This window comes from Geotrypetes seraphini, chromosome 4 (genome assembly GCF_902459505.1).
Source record: "Geotrypetes seraphini chromosome 4, aGeoSer1.1, whole genome shotgun sequence".
Lineage (NCBI taxonomy): Eukaryota > Metazoa > Chordata > Amphibia > Gymnophiona > Dermophiidae > Geotrypetes > Geotrypetes seraphini.
The window spans coordinates 291,973,698-291,992,178 of NC_047087.1; the positions used below are offsets into that span (position 1 = coordinate 291,973,698).

At 46.7% G+C, this 18,481-nt stretch overlaps 1 protein-coding gene across 4 annotated transcripts in view; it reads right to left on the reverse strand.

Moving 5' to 3' along the window:
- Nucleotides 1–18,481, reverse strand: part of LZTS2 (leucine zipper tumor suppressor 2) — a 300,826-nt gene that overhangs the window by 10,199 nt on the left and 272,146 nt on the right. For all 4 annotated transcript variants that reach the window (XM_033941530.1, XM_033941531.1, XM_033941532.1 and 1 more), the window contains one exon: nucleotides 2,913–3,506. In XM_033941530.1, coding sequence (XP_033797421.1) covers nucleotides 2,913–3,506 — 594 coding nt within the window. The remainder of the gene's footprint in view (nucleotides 1–2,912; nucleotides 3,507–18,481) is intronic.

The window sequence follows — 18,481 nt, forward strand, 5'->3', positions numbered from 1 at the left end:
TTTATATGGCATGTTTAAACCAGTTCCGATTTCCCATAGGGCACCACCTCAGCGACCATAGAAAACAACTGTGACCTCTGGTTACTAGTGAAACTGGACATTCTCAGAAAGTCTATGAAATGACAAAGACTTTTCTGTAGTTGAAATATGGTGTGTTGAGCTCAGTTGGCCATATAGACATAATTAGAGGCATATACAATATAAATTAAAAGCTTACTGATCCAGAACTCATTACGAGATCTGTGATTATCTTATAATCACCAGGTTCAAACACACAATGGCTCCTTTTCAAGATATCAGCCTTAAGGAGATTTGCTGCATGGCACTGATGCCCATGTGACCTTCTATGACTAAGTGTGATCCTTATTCTTTATAAAAAACAAAAAAGCCATTCTGTAACCTCAGGCACATTTCATTAACTTTGTCATTGCTGTAGAAGTCTGGCTTCATCTACGCTCCCAGCCATTGTTTACACTCTTTTTGGGATAAAAGGTCACACCCTACCTAGTTCACCTTTTGAATAATCAAGTTTGTTCTTCTTAATTGACTCTCTCTCGTCAGGCGTCTGTTGCATTTGAGAACGGTCCAGCCTGAGCATCAGAACTTTTATTATTAATTACTGCAATGTATTTTTCATTCTCAGCTCCACAATACCCACCTACACTTTAGGGCTTCCAGGTGGGAAACCACCTCCTATTGCTTTCATTGGGAAAGTGAAGTGGAAGATCGGGGTCTTTCGGGCACTTTCTTCCTGCTTCTCTGAACCAGGACTGAGATTATTCACAGCAGTAGATGCTGTGCTATGAGGGAGCCCAGAACTCTGAAATTACAGCTGAGCTGGTGAGTAGGGAGGAATGTAAAGGGGGGTGCGGTGGGGTCAGGGAGTAGGGATGCTGCATCTATTGGTGGGTGGAGGGGGGGGGGAAATTGTGAGATGCGAAGGAGGGAGAGTGCACAGCAGAATCTCAGATAATCCAACTTTTCACTTATCTGAACGAGTTGGTCCTGTTTATATTGGGCAGAAAAGACTATTTCCTACCAAAAATGTAATTTCTTCCAAAGCTGGTACTAAGATATGGACTCCCACCATAAATTGAAGTGATAAACGCAATACACACATACACACTATATACACATAGATGCATGATGGCAGATAAAGGTGAAATGGCGCATCCACTATCTCCTCCTTTCCCTAAGAGCTCCAATGTGCGGCGGCCATTCAGAGAGCAGCGCAGAGCCGAGCAGGAAGAGCTCGGCCTTGTTGGGTGCACCACTGGCCTCAAAAGGGAACGGGGATGGAAAGGCTCAGCACGGGGTAGGGCGTGGAAAGATCACTCCTGCCCCGTATACCGCTGGACCACCAGGGATTAAAAATAGCAGGTAAGTGAGCACGGGGGGGGGGAGGGGGTTAAAAAACAAGTTAGTCGGCCGGGACGGGAGACAGGAGGCATCCCTCCTGTCCCAGCCTACCGTATCGCCCAGGAGGGGGTCGGATTGATAACCCAAATATAGAATGAGACCCCCATTTTTGGGTCATTTTTTTGGCCAAAAAATCTCGTCCTATATTCAAGTATATACAATAATTGAAAGCAGACCTCCATAGCCCCAGGTACATTAGACAGATTGTGAGTCCACTGGGACAGACAGGGAAAATGCTTGAGTACCTGATTGTAAAATTGCTTAGTACCCTTGATAGGCGGTATATAAAAACCTAATAAAATTTGAAACTTAAAAAAAAAAATTTGAATTTGAATTGAGCTTTGAGACTACTAGCAACTGCTTCTCCATAAACCAGGGAGGGGTGCATGCTACATTTTTAAAAATTGTCTCTCTTTAAAACAAAAATGAGGGAAAGATGCACAAAAAAAAGGCAAGTTCCTCCAACCCTCATGAAAATTAAAGTGCCACCCTCCATTTCCAGAACAATAGGACTTATGGGGCTTCCTTGGGCAAGGGTGATCCCTCAACACCTGCTCTAGTGGGAGGGAGGGGGGGTGAACCAGGAGCAAAAGGGGAACACCATAGATCAGGGATGTCAAAGTCCCTCCTCGAAGGCCATAATCCAGTCGGGTTTTCAGGATTTCCCCAATGAATATGCATGAGATCTATTTGCATGCACTGCTTTCACTGTATGCTAATAGATCTCATGCATATTCATTGGGGAAATCCTGAAAACCCAACTGGATTGCGGCCCTCGAGGAGGGACTTTGACACCCTTGCCATAGATACTTGGCTGCAGTATAATAGAGATGGGGTACAAAGTGAGATGGGAGGGAGCATGCAATATTTCATTCATGTATATACATTCACACATAGTAAACCCCTGCGAATCCGCAGTTCTTGGACTCAGTAATTTGCAGTATTTTCCGACCGCCACTTCCTTATACTAAAATCATGGTTACATCAATCAGGAGCTGCTTTGACACGCTATCTGGTGTGTCAAATCAGTTCCTGATTGGTGTTGCCTGACTTTAGTAAACAGGAAGAGGCGGTCGGAGCATACCGCGAGTGTTTTCCTGCACCCGCTGGCGCCCCAGCTGCCCTCTCCTGCCTTTTGACAGGCGAAAAACCGTATTTGCGGGTTTTTCCAAAATTCACGGGGGTTCCTGGAACGGAACCCACATGAATTTCGGGGGGAGTACTGTATGTTCACACACAATGTTTATATATGTGCGTGTGTATATGTGTGTGTTTTTAATGATAAATAAAACTATGAGAGAAAAAAAAAAAAGTGATTTTCAAATGACAGGATACCTACTCAGCTCCACATCCAGGGAGATAAGCTAAGTGAGACCTGGCTTTATTCCACCTCAAGCATGGAAGTTCAGGTGTGGCGTGTCTAAAGAAATTCAGACTTTTACCCAAGTACAGTTTATTCTGAGCAAAGCGCTGTACAGCCATGCTGCTCCTACCTGGCATATTGCTGCTTCATTTTCGTCCAGGTTTTCCCTTAGCTGTTGAAGCTCCGCCTCCCTCTCCCGGAGCTTCTCTTCCAACTCCCGGATGAGAATTTCATCACTATTGACGGGGGAACGGTCGCACGAGCCGCTGTCCGATGAAGGGTTCCCCCTGCCATTTAAAGAGCCAGTGCTCTTGCTGGAGGAAGAACGCCCACTGTCAGAGTTTGAAGGGCCAGCTAGGACTCGGGAGCTTCCTTCGGGGAACCCATTCACACTGCTGTGGTTGTCAAAGTTAATGTGACCCATGGAGACACTGACCGGCTCCAGCTGGTGACTGCAGCTGGTGCTATAGGTGGGTAGACTGGACAGAGAGTTTCGTCCAGAGTCCGACATTGTGCCCGAGTGAGTGCTGTTCCTGCAGCTGAAGGAGTTATGCTTCTCTGTATTCCCCACAGCATTCCCGCCGAAGAGAAGGTTCAGGCTTCCGTGGCTCTCCGACACACTCGCCACCACAGGACGCGTCACCAGGTACTGGAGAGAGGGATTTCTGTTCTTGGGTACCACTGGTTTAAACGCTGTCGGTCTGATCAAAGTCTTCTCGATATTCTGAAATACAAACAAGGAAAATCATACTTACTTGTAGCTAGCATAAAACTAACATCAGCAGTGTTTACTTTTCCAGAGACCTCGCACTGAAACACATCACCACTCCTAAACAAGTGCCCCCTGCAGGAAGAAAGAGGAAAAGCAAATGTTAAATGGTAAGGCACACTTTTTTCACAGAGGGGTCTGATAAAGAGATTCTTGCTAACTCCCTCAGTTTACATCCACATTTACTGGCTTGATATCCAAATTACTGCTTTCTACACATGGCTTGTTAAAGTGCTACATACACCTGTAAATAAAATGAATGCATTTTAAATACAGCACACCTTCTAGCCATCTCGCTACACAAAATACACGCATCAAGGATTTCCAGATTATCTAGACATTAACAGCGAAGGGACTCATTGTCCACCAACATTCTAAGTCAAACTTAAATGCACCTTTACTCACTGAAAGCATTCAAATTGCGTCAAAATAATACAGTAATCCGTAATCCACCAACACATGAAATACCAGTAAGGAAAACATACACATGATTTAAATATAAAACCTCCAAGGGGATCCTATATATTTAGCAAAATAATAATATGGCATCCACTATGATTTGCGATCAGACTGAGCATCATGATTTAATTGTTCAAATTGCCACGTTTTTTACAACAGAACAACCAAAACCCCCAGGTATACTTACGAACACTTGATAGCTTTCAAACAGCCCACCTACCTGTGGGAGATGAAACAGCTCTACCTCGTTTTGCATCGACAGGAATTGTCCATAAATATGCTGGTACACAGCCAACACACACACACAATCACTAGCTGGAAGAATCTGCTCGTATCAACTTGTTTAATAACCTACAAAGTTTAGAGGTATCATTTGTCCAAAGAAATAAACTTCACTAACTGGTGTTTGGACTTCTGAGAACCATACAAGGGCCTCTGGGTCAGAAATCAGGAAAGCTAACCTTAAAAAAAAAAAGACTTTCAATAGTTTGTTTCTATCTTAGAGTCATTGCTGAAAAAACATCACATAGCAACATATGCTGTCAGCCTGGAAAATACTTTGATCTCTCCTGCAAGGGAGTGAAATACTCTTTTTAAAAAAATTCCTTTCAGATAAAAAGCTCTGCAAAACACACACAAAAAAGGCAGCTCTGCACTTCCTTGGAATGTTATTTTGAGCCCACCCCCCCTATCCCATAATATTTCTCTCCCCAGTCCTTCCTTGCACAGGAAAATCTGAGATCCTCCTCCAGGTGGGCCCTGTTCAGTGATGTCAGCAGCAAGGCATCTTATCAGCTTAAAGGATTCCTGGTTGGATTTCAGCAGCGTCGACAAAATACTGCAGCTTTGACCTTCGAGGGCTTAATGCCAAGCCACGGTAACCACCTTAGTACAAAACCCAGACAGGTATGCAATTTCAGACCACTACAAAGGCAGGATGCAGCTTATTCTGTTAGGGAAGACAGACAGATGCAGAGAACTGACCAGGTAAAATATTACATGGCAGCTTTTTAAAAATAAAACTAAACTTCCCAAGGACTGTGCCATATGTTCAACGATATATCCCACGAATAGAACGCAGTATACAAGGTCCAGTTCCTACCTCCCGAACACCGAGTCAAGAAAACCAAACATGTCACATCAAAAAATGTTCTGCCATCCTTTGTCTAAATTCGAAAATAGGGAAGCAAACTTCCTGGTTCTTACAGAGGGGACTGGATTACTAGTACCCTACCTCACAGAATAAGTAATCGAGAAAGCACAGTTACTTACCGTAACAGGTGTTATCCAGGGACAGCAGGCAGATATTCTTGACTGATGGGTGACGGCACCGACGGAGCCCCGGTATGGACAATTTTAGAGTGATTGTACTCTAAGAATTTGGAAAGTTCTAGCAGGCCGCACCGCGCACGTGCCTACCCGCCCGACAGAGGCGCGCGGTCCCCAGTTAGGATAAGCCAGCTAAGAAGCCAACCCGGGGAGGTGGGTGGGACGCAAGAATATCTGCCTGCTGTCCCTGGATAACACCTGTTACGGTAAGTAACTGTGCTTTATCCCAGGACAAGCAGGCAGCATATTCTTGACTGATGGGTGACCTCCAAGCTAACAAAAAGAGGGATGGAGGGAAGGTTGGCCATTAGGAAAACAAATTTTGCAAAACAGTTTGGCCGAAGTGACCATCCCGTCTGGAGAATGTGTCCAGACAATAGTGAGATGTAAAAGTATGAACTGAGGACCAAGTAGCAGCCTTGCAGATTTCCTCAATAGGTGTGGAACGGAGGAAAGCCACAGATGCTGCCATGGCTCGAACTCTATGGGCTGTGACAGAACCTTCCAGTGTCAGTCCGGTCTGAGCATAACAGAAAGAAATGCACGCTGCGAGCCAATTGGACAGCGTACGTTTAGAAACAGGATGTCCTAATTTATTTGGATAAAAGGACAGAAAGAGTTGAGGGAATGATCTGTGGGGCTTAGTACGGTGTAAATAGTAAGCTAAAGCCCGCTTACAGTCCAAAGTATGCAGAGCCTGTTCTCCAGAATGAGAGTGAGGTTTCGGAAAGAAGACAGGCAGAACAATGGATTGGTTGAGATGGAATTCAGAGACAACCTTAGGGAGAAACTTTGGATGTGTAGGCAGAACCACCTTGTCATGATGAAAGACGGTAAAAGGTGGGTCTGCTACTAGTGCATGGAGCTCACTGACCCTCCTGGCAGAGGTGAGAGCAATCAGGAAGAGAACCTTCCAAGTGAGAAATTTGAAAGAAGCCGTGGCCAAAGGTTCAAACGGAGGCTTCATTAAGGCTGAGAGAACCACATTAAGATCCCAGATCACAGGAGGTGCTTTAAGAGGTGGTTTCACATTGAAAAGACCTGGAGACCAAGGGATGAGCTGAAAGGAGTTTCCCATGGACTGGCTCATGGAAAGCAGCAATAGCACTGAGTTGGACTCTGATGGAAGTAGACTTGAGACCAGAGTCAGACAAAGAAAGAAGGTAATCCAACAAGGTCTCCACAGCAATGGACGTAGGATTATGATGACGAAGAAGACGAAGAAGACACCAGGAAGAAAACCGTGTCCACTTCTGATGGTAACATTGCAGAGTGGCAGGTTTCCTGGAGGCATCCAAAATAGAATGAACGGACTGAGACAAAAGAGTATCATTTGAAGTCAGCCCGAGAGATACCAGGCTGTCAGGTGCAGAGACTGGAGGTTGGGATGTAGAAGGGTCTCCTGATGCTGTGTAAGCAGAGAAGGAAATTGTGGAAGTAGAACAGGATCCCTGGAACTGAGTTGAAGTAGAAGGGAGAACCAATGTTGCCTGGGCCATCGAGGCGCAATCAGAATCATCGTGGCTTGTTCCCTCCTGAGCTTGAACAAGGTCCGGAGCATGAGAGGCAGAGGAGGGAAAGCATACAGGAAGAGATTGGACCAATCCAGGAGAAATGCATCTGCTGCCAGACGGTGAGGAGAGTAGAGTCTGGAGCAGAAGTGGGGCAGCTGATGATTGTGAGGAGCTGCAAAGAGGTCTATCTGAGGAGTGCCCCATTGAGCGAAGATGGACTGTAGAGTGAGAGGATCGAGTGTCCATTCGTGGGGCTGGAGAATTCTGCTGAGCTTGTCCGCTAAGGAATTCTGTTCGCCCTGAATGTAGATAGCTTTCAGGAATAGATGGTGATCTACGGCCCAAGTCCAGATCCTTTGGGCTTCCTGGCACAAAAGGCGAGAGCCTGTCCCACCCTGTTTGTTGATGTAGTACATTGCAACTTGATTGTCTGTGCACAGCAGGAGGACTTGAGGAAAGAGAAGATGTTGGAAGGCCTTGAGGGCATAAAACATCGCTCTGAGTTCCAAGAAATTGATGTGATGCTTCATTTCTTGTGTTGTCCAAAGACCTTGAGTTTGGAACTCGTTCAAATGAGCTCCCCAAGCGTAAGGGGAGGCATCGTTGGTGATGACAAGTTGATGAGGAGGTAGATGGAACAGAAGACCTCTGGAGAGATTTGAAGATATCAACCACCATTGAAGAGACTGACGAAGAGATGATGTCACAGATATGTGACGTGAGCAAGGATCCATTGCTTGGGACCACTGGGTTGCTAGGGTCCACTGAGAAGTGCGCAGGTGAAGACGTGCGAAGGGTGTGACATGAACTGTGGAGGCCATGTGACCCAAAAGTATCATCATTTGCTTGGCAGAGATGGAGTGTTGTGGAAGCACTTGTTGACAGAGAGATTGAAGCGTTTGAAGACGGTTGAGTGGCAGGAACGCTCTCATGAGGACTGTGTCCAAGACAGCTCCGATGAATTGAAGCCTCTGAGTGGGGATGAGATGAGATTTGGGTAGATTGATCTCGAACCCCAGAAGTTGAAGAAAGAGGACGGTCTGGTTGGTGGCCTGAAGTACTGTCTGAGAAGAATTGGCTTTGATCAACAATCGTCTAGATATGGAAAAACCTGAAGGTGGTGAGAGCGTAGAAAGGCAGCCACCACAATCAGACATTTGGTGAACACTCTTGGAGAGGAGGCAAGACCGAAGGGTAGCACCTTGTATTGGTAATGACAATGATTGATCATGAAGCGGAGGTACTGTCTGGATGCCATATGGATCGGTATGTGAGTGTATGCTTCTTTGAGATCGAGGGAGCATAGCCAGTTGCCTTGATTGAGAAGAGGGTAAAGAGTGGCCAGAGAAAGCATCTTGAATTTCTCTTTGACCAAGCATTTGTTTAGATTGCGAAGATCTAGGATGGGTCTTAGATCTCCTGTCTTTTTGGGGACTAGAAAATAACGGGAGTAGAATCCCTGCCCTCTCTGATCTAGAGGAACCTCCTCTATAGCGTTCAGAAGGAGGAGGGATTGAACCTCTTGAAGAAGGAGAGAAGACCGAGGAGTGTTGAAAGCAGACTCTCTTGGCAGACTTTGGGCAGGAGGTGTTTGAAAGTTGAGAGAGTAGCCGTGGCGGATGATGTTGAGGACCCACAGGTCCGAGGTGATGATTTCCCAACGGCTTATGAAATGTATAAGGCGTCCTCCTATAGGCTGTGGAAGATGAGTAGAAGGAGGAAGACTGGCTATGTCCAGGAGAACCAAGTCAAAAGGGCTGAGTTGACTTTTGAGAAGGAGGAGGTTTCACTTGCTGTTGCTGCTGGGCAGGTCGAGCAGGTTGCCTCTGTTGTTGCCTCTGACGCCTGGGTTGTTGCTGTGTCTGAGGTAAGGGACGAGCCACAAACCTTCGTTGATAGGCCGATTGTTGACGAAAAGGCCTAGAAGGTGGGGTCTTCTTCTTTGTCTTAAGGAGAGTATCCCATCGAGTCTCATGAGCTGAAAGTTTCTGAGTAGTAGAGTCCATGGATTCTCCGAACAGCTCATCCCCTAAGCAAGGTGCATTGGCCAGTCAATATTGGTGATTGACATCGAGTTCGGACACTCTGAGCCAGGCCAGTCTTCGCATAGCCACCGACATAGCCGTGGCTCTAGAGGTCAGCTCAAAAGTGTCATAGATTGATCTGACCATGAACTTGCGCAGTTGCAAAAGCGATGAAGAAGTTTGGCGAAAGGCTGTTTTTTTACGGTCAGGGAGATATTTCTTAAAAGATGACAAACTTTGAATAAGATGCTTAAGATAAAAGGAAAAATGGAAAGCATAGTTTCCTGACCTGTTCGCTAGCATTGCATTTTGATACAGCCTTTTGCCAAACTTATCCATGGCCTTACCTTCCCTGCCAGGAGGGACAGAAGCATATACACTAGCCCCCGCGGATTTCTTTAAAGTAGACTCTACTAATAAAGACTCATGGGGGAGTTGAGGCTTGTCAAAGCCTGGAATTGGTATAACCTTATATAAGGAGTCCAGTTTACGGGGAGCTCCAGGAATGGTCAAGGGTGTCTCTAGATTTTTGTAAAATGTCTCTCTTAAAATGTCATGGAGAGGTAGCTTGAGAAATTCCCTTGGAGGCTGGTCAAAGTCAAGAGCATCTAAAAATGCCTTGGATTTTTTGGATTCAGCCTCCAAGGGAATAGATAAAGAGTCACACATCTCTTTAAGAAAAGAGGTGAAAGAAGTTGCATCAGGTTTGGAAGACGGAACTAAACCAGAAGGATCCTCGTCCCCTGATGAACACTCTCCTTCAGAGAGGAAAGGCTCTTCTGAATCACCCCACAGATCAGGGTCCCTCACCTGAAAACTGCGGTCTCGTGACTCCGGTGTGGAGGGTTCTAGATGTCGAGTTTTATGAGTCGACTTACCAGACCTCTGTGAACCGGTACTGGGAGATATTAAAGGTTGTGCCGGTGCCGATGTTTGAACAGCCTGGTGTCTCGGTTCCGGTGCCAAGACTGGCATTAATACCGAAGAAGTGATGTGCCCCGGTACCGACAAAGTGGATGCCGATAAAGGGGGCTGCTGCACCGCCGGTACCGACGGCTCAGACCGGACCGGGACTGGAAGGCTCGGAGTCAAAAGAGCAGGGAGTAGCTGTTGGAGTTGTTCCTTTAGCTGGACCTGCAGGACTGCGGCAATGCGCTCGTCCAATGAAGGCACCGGTACCGCTTTTATCTTCTGCGGTACCTTGGGTGCCGCTCTACACTCCGAAGAGGAGCCCGATGTCGAGGGGCTAACCTCAATCGGAGCGGAGCGCTTCCTCGGGCGCCTCGTGGTCGGCAGGATTGGGCTCGCTGCTACTGAGACCGGAGGACGCTCCAACGGGGAAGGCTTCTTAGCCGGCTTACCTGCGGGGTGCGACGCCGGCGCGGTGTCGACGAAGTAGGTGCCGACTGAGATGGGGCCGATGTCGGTGCCGGTGGTGCGGAATCAGACATCTCGGCGCCGAACAATAACTGCTGCTGTATCTGGCGGTTTTTAAGTGTTCTCTTCTTTAAAGTCGCACAGCGGGAGCAGGTAGACGCTCGATGGTCAGGACCAAGACACTGCAGACACCAGTTGTGTGGGTCTGTCAGTGAAATTGGTCGAGCGCACCGCTGGCACTTTTTAAACCCGGGTTGAGGGGGCATGAAAGTGAATACGGCTTCTGCCAAATCGAAGGCCGAGGCCTCGATGATGGCAATAGGCCCCGCCGGGGCTAACCGAAAACTGAAGAAAAAAATTAAGTTTTTTTTGTTTTTTTTTAAAGAAAAGAAAAGAAACAACGGAAATAAAATTTCCAAAAGAGTTTACGCGAGCGGGAAGGCGATATTTACTAGAAAAAAGAACTTTCAACAGCCGTTGAAAGAAACGCGTCTTCTTAGCTCCGCGGAAACTAAGAAACTGGGGACCGCGCGCCTCCGTCAGGCGGGAAGGCACTCGCGCGTGCGCGGTGCAGCCTGCTAGAACTTTCCAAGTTCTTAGAGTGCAATCACTCTAAAATTGTCCGTACCGGGGCTCCGTCGGTGCCGTCACCCATCAGTCAAGAATATGCTGCCTGCTTGTCCTGGGATAATAAACAGTCTCTCTCGAGAACTAAATGCACCAGATAAATGATGCCTGACAATGCTATGATCAGCAAAAGTATTTTAGAAAACTTCAAAGCGTGGATGAGTGACTTACCTATCAAAGATAATATAACACAGATATTTTCCACATTCTAACCACACATTGCTAACGAATGCTTCCTGAAATTTATTAAAATCACTACCCATTATTTTGGGGCCCCTCCCTTCACTAGTCTCAATCCTCCCCAAACACCCACACAGCTACTTATTCACTCCCTGGTTTTTACCATCCATTCTTTTCACCCTCGCCAGCCGCACACAATGCGAGCACCTGCTAAATCCAGTCCCACTGAGTCACCACAGTTTAGTGCCAGAATATTCCAAATTAAAGACTTGAGCCATAACCAAGGCATCATGGGAAGCCCACCTAACAATAGAAACACCCAGAAGACCAAGGGTTCTGAACTCCAATCCTCAAGGGCTGCCAGAGGGTTTTCCAAGAAAATATGAAAATTAGCATCAACAATATCTGACAAATTTTCACCAAGGACAGCCTGAAAAATGAGACTTGTTTATGAGCAGTGCTGAATGCCATTAGTCATCCTACACTCCCAATTCAGGGGAAAGTTATCAAGCTGCCATAGAGCATTAACCTGCACTTCTGCCTCTTAATGTATCTTACTTAAAGGGTTCTAATGTTGGGTACAGTGCCCTAGCAGTGTAAAATAAGTCAACCCACGCTACATATTACAGGTCTCTCTCCATATTCGCAGGCTTGGCACGCGTGAATTTGATTATTCACGATATATTCATCTCGCTGAAAGGAAAGCAGATACCTTCTTTTCTTTACAGTACGTAAGGGTAACTGGTCGAGCACTTAAACCAGCCACAGAGCTAGCATAAGCATGAACGCCTAAGTGCCAGATGTATGCCTAACTTATCGTATTCTGCAAAGATACACACATAAGTGTGTGGCACATGACACCCAGGCTGCTCATGTGCACGTCCACCTGCAAAATATGGGCTATTGTACATATGCACGTACTGTTTTACAGCCATAACTACTGTGTAAACCAGGGATGCCCAAAAGGTCAATCATGGAGCCCATCACAGGCTCGCGTTGCTTTGCATTCTACCTGCTTCCCGACACTGTAAAGAGGCTGCAGAAGCGCCGGGCCGAGCAGCCTTCCCTACCCGACGTCAAATTCTGACGTCGGAGAGGAAGTTCTGGGCCAGCCAATCGCTGCCTGGCTGGCTCGGAACTTCCTCTCAAATGTTAGAATTGACGTCGGGTGGGGAAGGCTGCTCGGCCCGGCGCTTCTGTGTCCTCTTTACAGCGTCGGGAAGCAGGGAGAGCTCAGAACTCGGCGGCGGTGGCTTGGGGGCCTATTCCCCGATGGTGGCGGCTTGGGAGAAGGCAGGGAGAAAGAAAGACAAAGAAAGAAAGGGGGCAGACAGGGAGACACAAAGAAAGGGGGCAGGGAGAAAGAAAGAAGGAAAACAGAAAGAAGGGGGGGACAGACAGAAAGGGGGCATGGAGAAAGACAGACAGAAACAAAGTAGGGAGCAGGGAGAAAGAAAGAAAGGGGAGGAGGCAGGGAGAAAGGAAGAAAAAGTTGGGTAAGGGAATGAGGTCTGGAGGAGAGGAAGTTTTTTGTTTTTTTTTACAATTTTACAATTTGATTAATCGCCTATTCCAAATTCTAAGCGATGTAAAGGAGCATAAAGGAGGCTGAAAAGAAGGGAAGAAATATTGGATGCAGAGTCAGAAGAAAGTGCAACCAGAGACTCATAAAATCACCAGACAAAAAAGGTAGGAAAAATGATTTTATTTTCAATTTAGTGATCAAAATGTGTCTGTTTGAGAATTTATATCTACTGTCTATATTTTGCATTATGGCCCCCTTTTACTAAACCACAATAGCGGTTTTTAGCGCAGGAAGCCTATGAGCATTGAGAGCAGTGCAGGGCATTCAGCGTAGCTCCCTGTGCTAAAAAACGCTATCGCGGTTTAGTAAAAAGGGAGGGGGTATATTTGTCTATTTTTGTATAGTTGTTACTGAGGTGACATTGCATAAAGTCATCTGCCGTGACCTCTTTGAAAAAAACCCCAGAATATAAATGATAATTAATATTTTCTCTGCGTACAGTGTGTTTTGTGTTTTTAAAAATTTTATTGTTGGTAGATCATTTTGACTTGGTCATTTTAAAAGTAGCTCGCAAGCCCAAAAAGTGCGGGCACCCCTGGTGTAAACGTTAGCTCCTGTTTATAGACTTGCCCCGCTAATGATGGAACCATGTAGTTCGTCATGTGTACTGACACCTAGTGGTGGAAAAGCATGGCAATACCCTGTGGTTTAGTGCTGCCCGATTCATGATTCGAATCGATTCATCGATTCACTTTGGGTGAATTGATTCAAATCGATTTAAAACCAAAAAAATTTGGCTTTCCGATTGGGTGATTGGCCCTCCCCCTTTGCCCCCTAAAGCAGGAGTTGCAGTGCTGCCTCTTGCTGGCTGGCTGGCCGCTGCCGCTCCTGCTTTAGAGGGCAAGGGGGTAGGGTCAGTTGGGAAGTGCTGGTATCCGGCTTCCCCCTTAGCCTCCCGCACATCCATTTAGCTAATATCAGCAGAGAAGATCGCCGGTGCTAGCAATCTTTGCAAGCTGCCATAGGTCTTTGGAGCTATCTTCCCTCTGCCGTGGTCCCGCTCCTCCTCCGACGTCAGAGGCAGGATCGTGGCATAGGAAACAGCTCCGAAGACCTATGGCAGATTGCAGAGATCGCTAGCACTGGCGATCTTCTCTGCAGGCTGCTGATATTAGGTAAATGGATGCATAGGAGGTCAGGGGGAACACACAGGCCTTCCAGGGGGGGTGCATTCCTTTGGGGGGGACAGGCAGGCCTTCAGGGGTGAGGTGCAGGCCTTTAGGGGTGGTGGTGCTGGCCTTCAAGGGGGGGTGGACCTTCAGGAGAGAGGGGCCCTGGTGTAGAAGTACAGGGAGGGAGGGAAGGGGGAGTTCAAAGAGACATGCAAATGCCAGACTTTGAGGGGGAAGAAATAACAGGTATAAAAACAGAGGAGAGGGAGAGAGATGGTGGACAATGGGATTTAGGGAGGGAAGGAACAGAAAGGGAGAGAAGTTGGACACAAGGGATGGTGTGGAGGGGGGAAAGAGATACTGGATTCAGGAGGGGAGTTGGGAAAAGAAAGGGAGAGATGGTGGACCCTGGGGTGGTGGGGAAGGAGGGAGAGATGCTGGATGAAAGGGTAGTTAAAAAAGGTGGATCTGTGGATGGAGATGAAAAAAAGAAAAGATGGCAGACCTCCAGGGGAAGGAAGGGAGGACAGAGATGGCAGATGGATGGTTAGCACGGAGAAAGAAGAAACAAGGAGACCCTGGCAAGCAAGTGATCAGAAGACAACCAGAGCCTGGGACCAGCAAGACTTGAATAATGACCAGACAACAAAACGTAGAAAAACTAATTTTATTTTCTGTTTTGTGATTACAATATGTCAGATTTGAAATGTGTATCCTGCCAGAGCTGGTGTTAGACCCCAAACGCGAGTTAGGATTTAACGGAGAGAGGAAAAGTCTTTTTTGTTTATACCACAGCGCCAGTGTGGTTAGGAGAAGGCAAAGGGGGTGAAGAGGCTATAAAATAAACCCACCAAGATGTCTGAAAAAAAACACCCACTTGGGCAGGAAAATCAAATCGAATCAAAAAATCGATTCAATAAGCTGAATTGAAATTTTTTTTTCCTGAATCGGGCAACACTACTGTGGTTAAACTGTAAACTTCATGCTTTGAAATGTGTGGACAGTAACGTCTAATAATTTGATATTATGACAATGCTTCATTATTCACTGCACATCAACACAGTCAGTATTTGGATTCTGTTCCATTCAATTATCAAACCTGTCTCCTCTCCTTGGCAGACACATACAGGCAAGTCCCCATTTTACCAACATCTGACTTACGTTGGACTCGCACATATGAATGGGGGGGTCCTTGTTAAACTTTTGGTGTCCCAATGCGCCCCCCTCCCTCCTAAGGGAGCGGCAAGGGGATGCCACAAAGGAATCTGCGATTGGGGAGGAGAATTCCAGCCTGTAACCATCGAGGACCCCCTGATCTGATGTGACCTTGGCCCACTCCCCATAAAAGAGAGACAGCCGTCCCCTAATGTGATGAATTTTCGAGTAGGCGGCCTTCCTTCCATTATTGGGCGGGTTGGCTCCCGAAGAATCGGGGGGAAAGGGGAGGCTGACCAGAGGTTTTTTGGTCAGAATGAAAGGAATGCTTGGGCTGGAATTTAAGCCTTTGGAAGGAATGAGGTTTACCAGGACGATATCATTTCGAATCCTGGAGCCTAGGTCATGCCCGACTCTGGCATAACTGAAACTGGTGCCTGTCCTCCGGCAGCCTTTGAGCCTTGACCTCCCTCAGGTCCTTCCTGATCTTTTCAAGCTCCTCTCCAAAAGAGAAGCTTACCTTGGAAGGGAAGCTTAATGAGCCTTTGTCTGGATGCAGAATCAGCAGTCCAATGCCGGGTGGCGACTCACCATGTCATTTGCTTAGCAGAGGCCCTGATCAAATCACACAGTTAGCCAGATAGGCAAGAGCAGACTTCATGGCCGGAAGAGGAGGAGCAGGCTGTAGCAAGTCCTCCAGGGAGTCAGCTAGCTGCTGAACCCAAGTCAGACATGCCCTGGCCATGTATGAACTACAGATAGCAGCCTGAAGGGACAACGCCGACCCGTCATAGGAGAGCTTAAGGAAGGTCGCCATCTTCCTGTCCTACATATCCTTCAGAGCTATCCCTCCCTTCCACTGGGTCTTTTTGGTCACCGCCGTGACAAGGGTATCCACCTTAGGGCATCGTAGCCTATCCAACTCCAGTCTCCATGGCTTGAGATCCCAGATGCAGATTTGAAGGCAAGTCCCATTGCACCGAGGCGAGTTCCTGCATGGCTTGTGAACCAGAAAGGCTCTGGAGGGCCTCCAAGTGCTTGCCATCTTGGGGTTCACCGTGGATGCCAGAGGAGCCTCAGGAGACTTGATATCGAGCGCCTCCCGCCTATATTAGTTAAATAAATTATTGAAAATTCTGTTTTCATCATGCACTCTTTTGAGTTTGAGCAAAACTTTGGCGAGGTTCCCATAATTCCCTGAACACAAGTGTTTCACGGTTTCCCTAGCATTGTCATACCACTGCAATTCTACATATGAACCCTGACCTTTGACCTGTCCTATGGTTTTATGTACATATGGCGTAGACATAGTAGATCCTACACCTGCCCTAGGCTGACCTTCATCCATGCTCGGCCTATGAAAATCCTTTTTTCCAGACATTTAATGCACTATCTGAGCAGGCAAGATTGAACTTAACAAATTTACAGGACTTAAGGAACATTTCCGTCAACTGCTTGAGGGCCAAAATGGAGGACATTAGGGGGGGGTCCCAAGCATTAACAGACCATTTACATAGGATCTCTAAGGGAGTGATAGCTAGAGTAAATGGCTTTGATGACCATATGGACTTTATCTGCCTTCATTTTTCTATGTATGCTGCTGTTAGCCGCTAACATTACAGTTCCAACAAATTGGCTCAAATTTCAAGACCCTTCGCCACACTCTGTTTGACCTCTTCCCGCAGGGGTATGGGCACCACCAATTAAGAACCCCTGTTTTAGAGAAATATGGGATTCACTGCTTCGAGACTTCAGACTGTGCCCTGGGTAGCCAGATGTACACAGACATGGCTTAAGGAACTCAAGGTTATGTTGAAATAACCCAAGAAGAAAGTTTGAGCAATTTAATATTCCTAACAGCAGCTGTGAGAAAAAGGATGGAGGGGAGATGTACAGCTTCATTAAAAAAAAAACAAAAAAAAAACAGCAACAGGTCCACGTTCTACAGGCTCAGACTTCTGGCTGGAAACTGCAAGTCTGTATAAATTAAGCTCTATAGAGGCCTGTTGATACTATTCTGAAATGAGAAGTTCCATTTTGACACACAGGTCTAACAATTAAGGTTTATGCACCAGTTGTCCATTTTGAAGAGAAAACTTTGCTCAGAAACAAATGTTTTGGTAGCACCAGGGTAAAACTTTCCTCACAGTAACGAGAATAGTAACAAAAACCCCCCACAAGACATATGTCAGTACACAAGATCTGTTTGTGCCTTGCCTCCCCTCCCTGAGCCAGCCCAGTTGCCAATGAGGGGAGTGTGGCGTGGTGGTTAGAGCTACAGCCTCAGAGGTTGTGGGCTCAAACCCCGCGCTGCTGCTTGTGACCCTGGACAAGTCACTTAATCCTTCACTGCCCTAGGTACATTAGATTGTGAGCCCACCGGGACAGAATGGGAAAATGCTTGAAGTACCGTATATACTCGAATATAAGTCGAGACCCCCATTCCCCCCCAAAAGTAGGAAAAATGGTCGACTCAACTATAAGTCAGGCGGCTTAATATTCAAGTGCCCTAACCTGTCAGGCTCTGCACCCAGCCCCCTTCTCTCCATCCCCTGTCAGGCGAGAATTTGCGGGAGCCAGTCAGGAAGCTTAGAAGTTGGATTAAGCAGTCAAACAAATTTTTAATAAACTTGAAACTTGAAGCTGCTCGGCGCTGAGCAGCAGCACCAAAGCTCGCTTATGCTCGGTGCCGCTCAGCGGCTGAAGAAACCAGAACTCGATCTCACAGCAGCCACAGACCGACCGGGTTAGCAGCGGGGCAGGAGTGCGGAAAGCTCACTCTGCCCACTGCACCTTTGGACCACCAGGAATCGGCAGAAGAGGTACGAGACAGACAGGGCAGGGAGGGAGGCAAGGTGCAGAGCCTGGCGGTGGCGGCCTGCAATAAGTCTGGGAGGGGGGGCGCTGGCCCAAATATAAACTGGGATTGGGCAATTTTCTGGCCCAAAAATCCTGGTTTATACAATTTTGAGTGCCTACAGGATACTAATTGAACCTTCTCCTTATCTGACAGATGTAGCTGTTAATTGCTTCCCATATTAAGCAAATTTGCCACTCCCATCCCTCTCCATTCAAAATAATTCTCTCTGAGAAACTACCAAAGCCTTGTCTCTTCTTGGAAGATCGATGCAGACATATGGCCACACTGCACCAATTGTTTTAACTGCCTAAAAAGGGAGCAACTAAGAGTATAGGTTTCCATAAATTCAACATTCAGGCCTCCCTTAACCTTTCTATTAGCTTTTGCTCACCCATGTGCTCTTAGTTTCAAATAATTATTGGTGAACCAAATATATAAAGCAACATAATAGACGAATTTTCAATAAAGGAAACACAAGTTTTATATTAACTCAATAAATCCTTATTCTCCCCCACCCCACCCAATACCTGTCAAAGAGCTGTGCCGAATGTAGCAGCAGAGGTTATTGGATTTCCACTTTAAACACCTTTAACTATCAATTTGTGTGACTTACGTAAAACATCAATTTGTATATTGACCCGTTACCTTTCCGGGAGCACGAAGCAAAAGCCAGAGTTGCCACAATAAATTAAACATTAAGAAACTGCA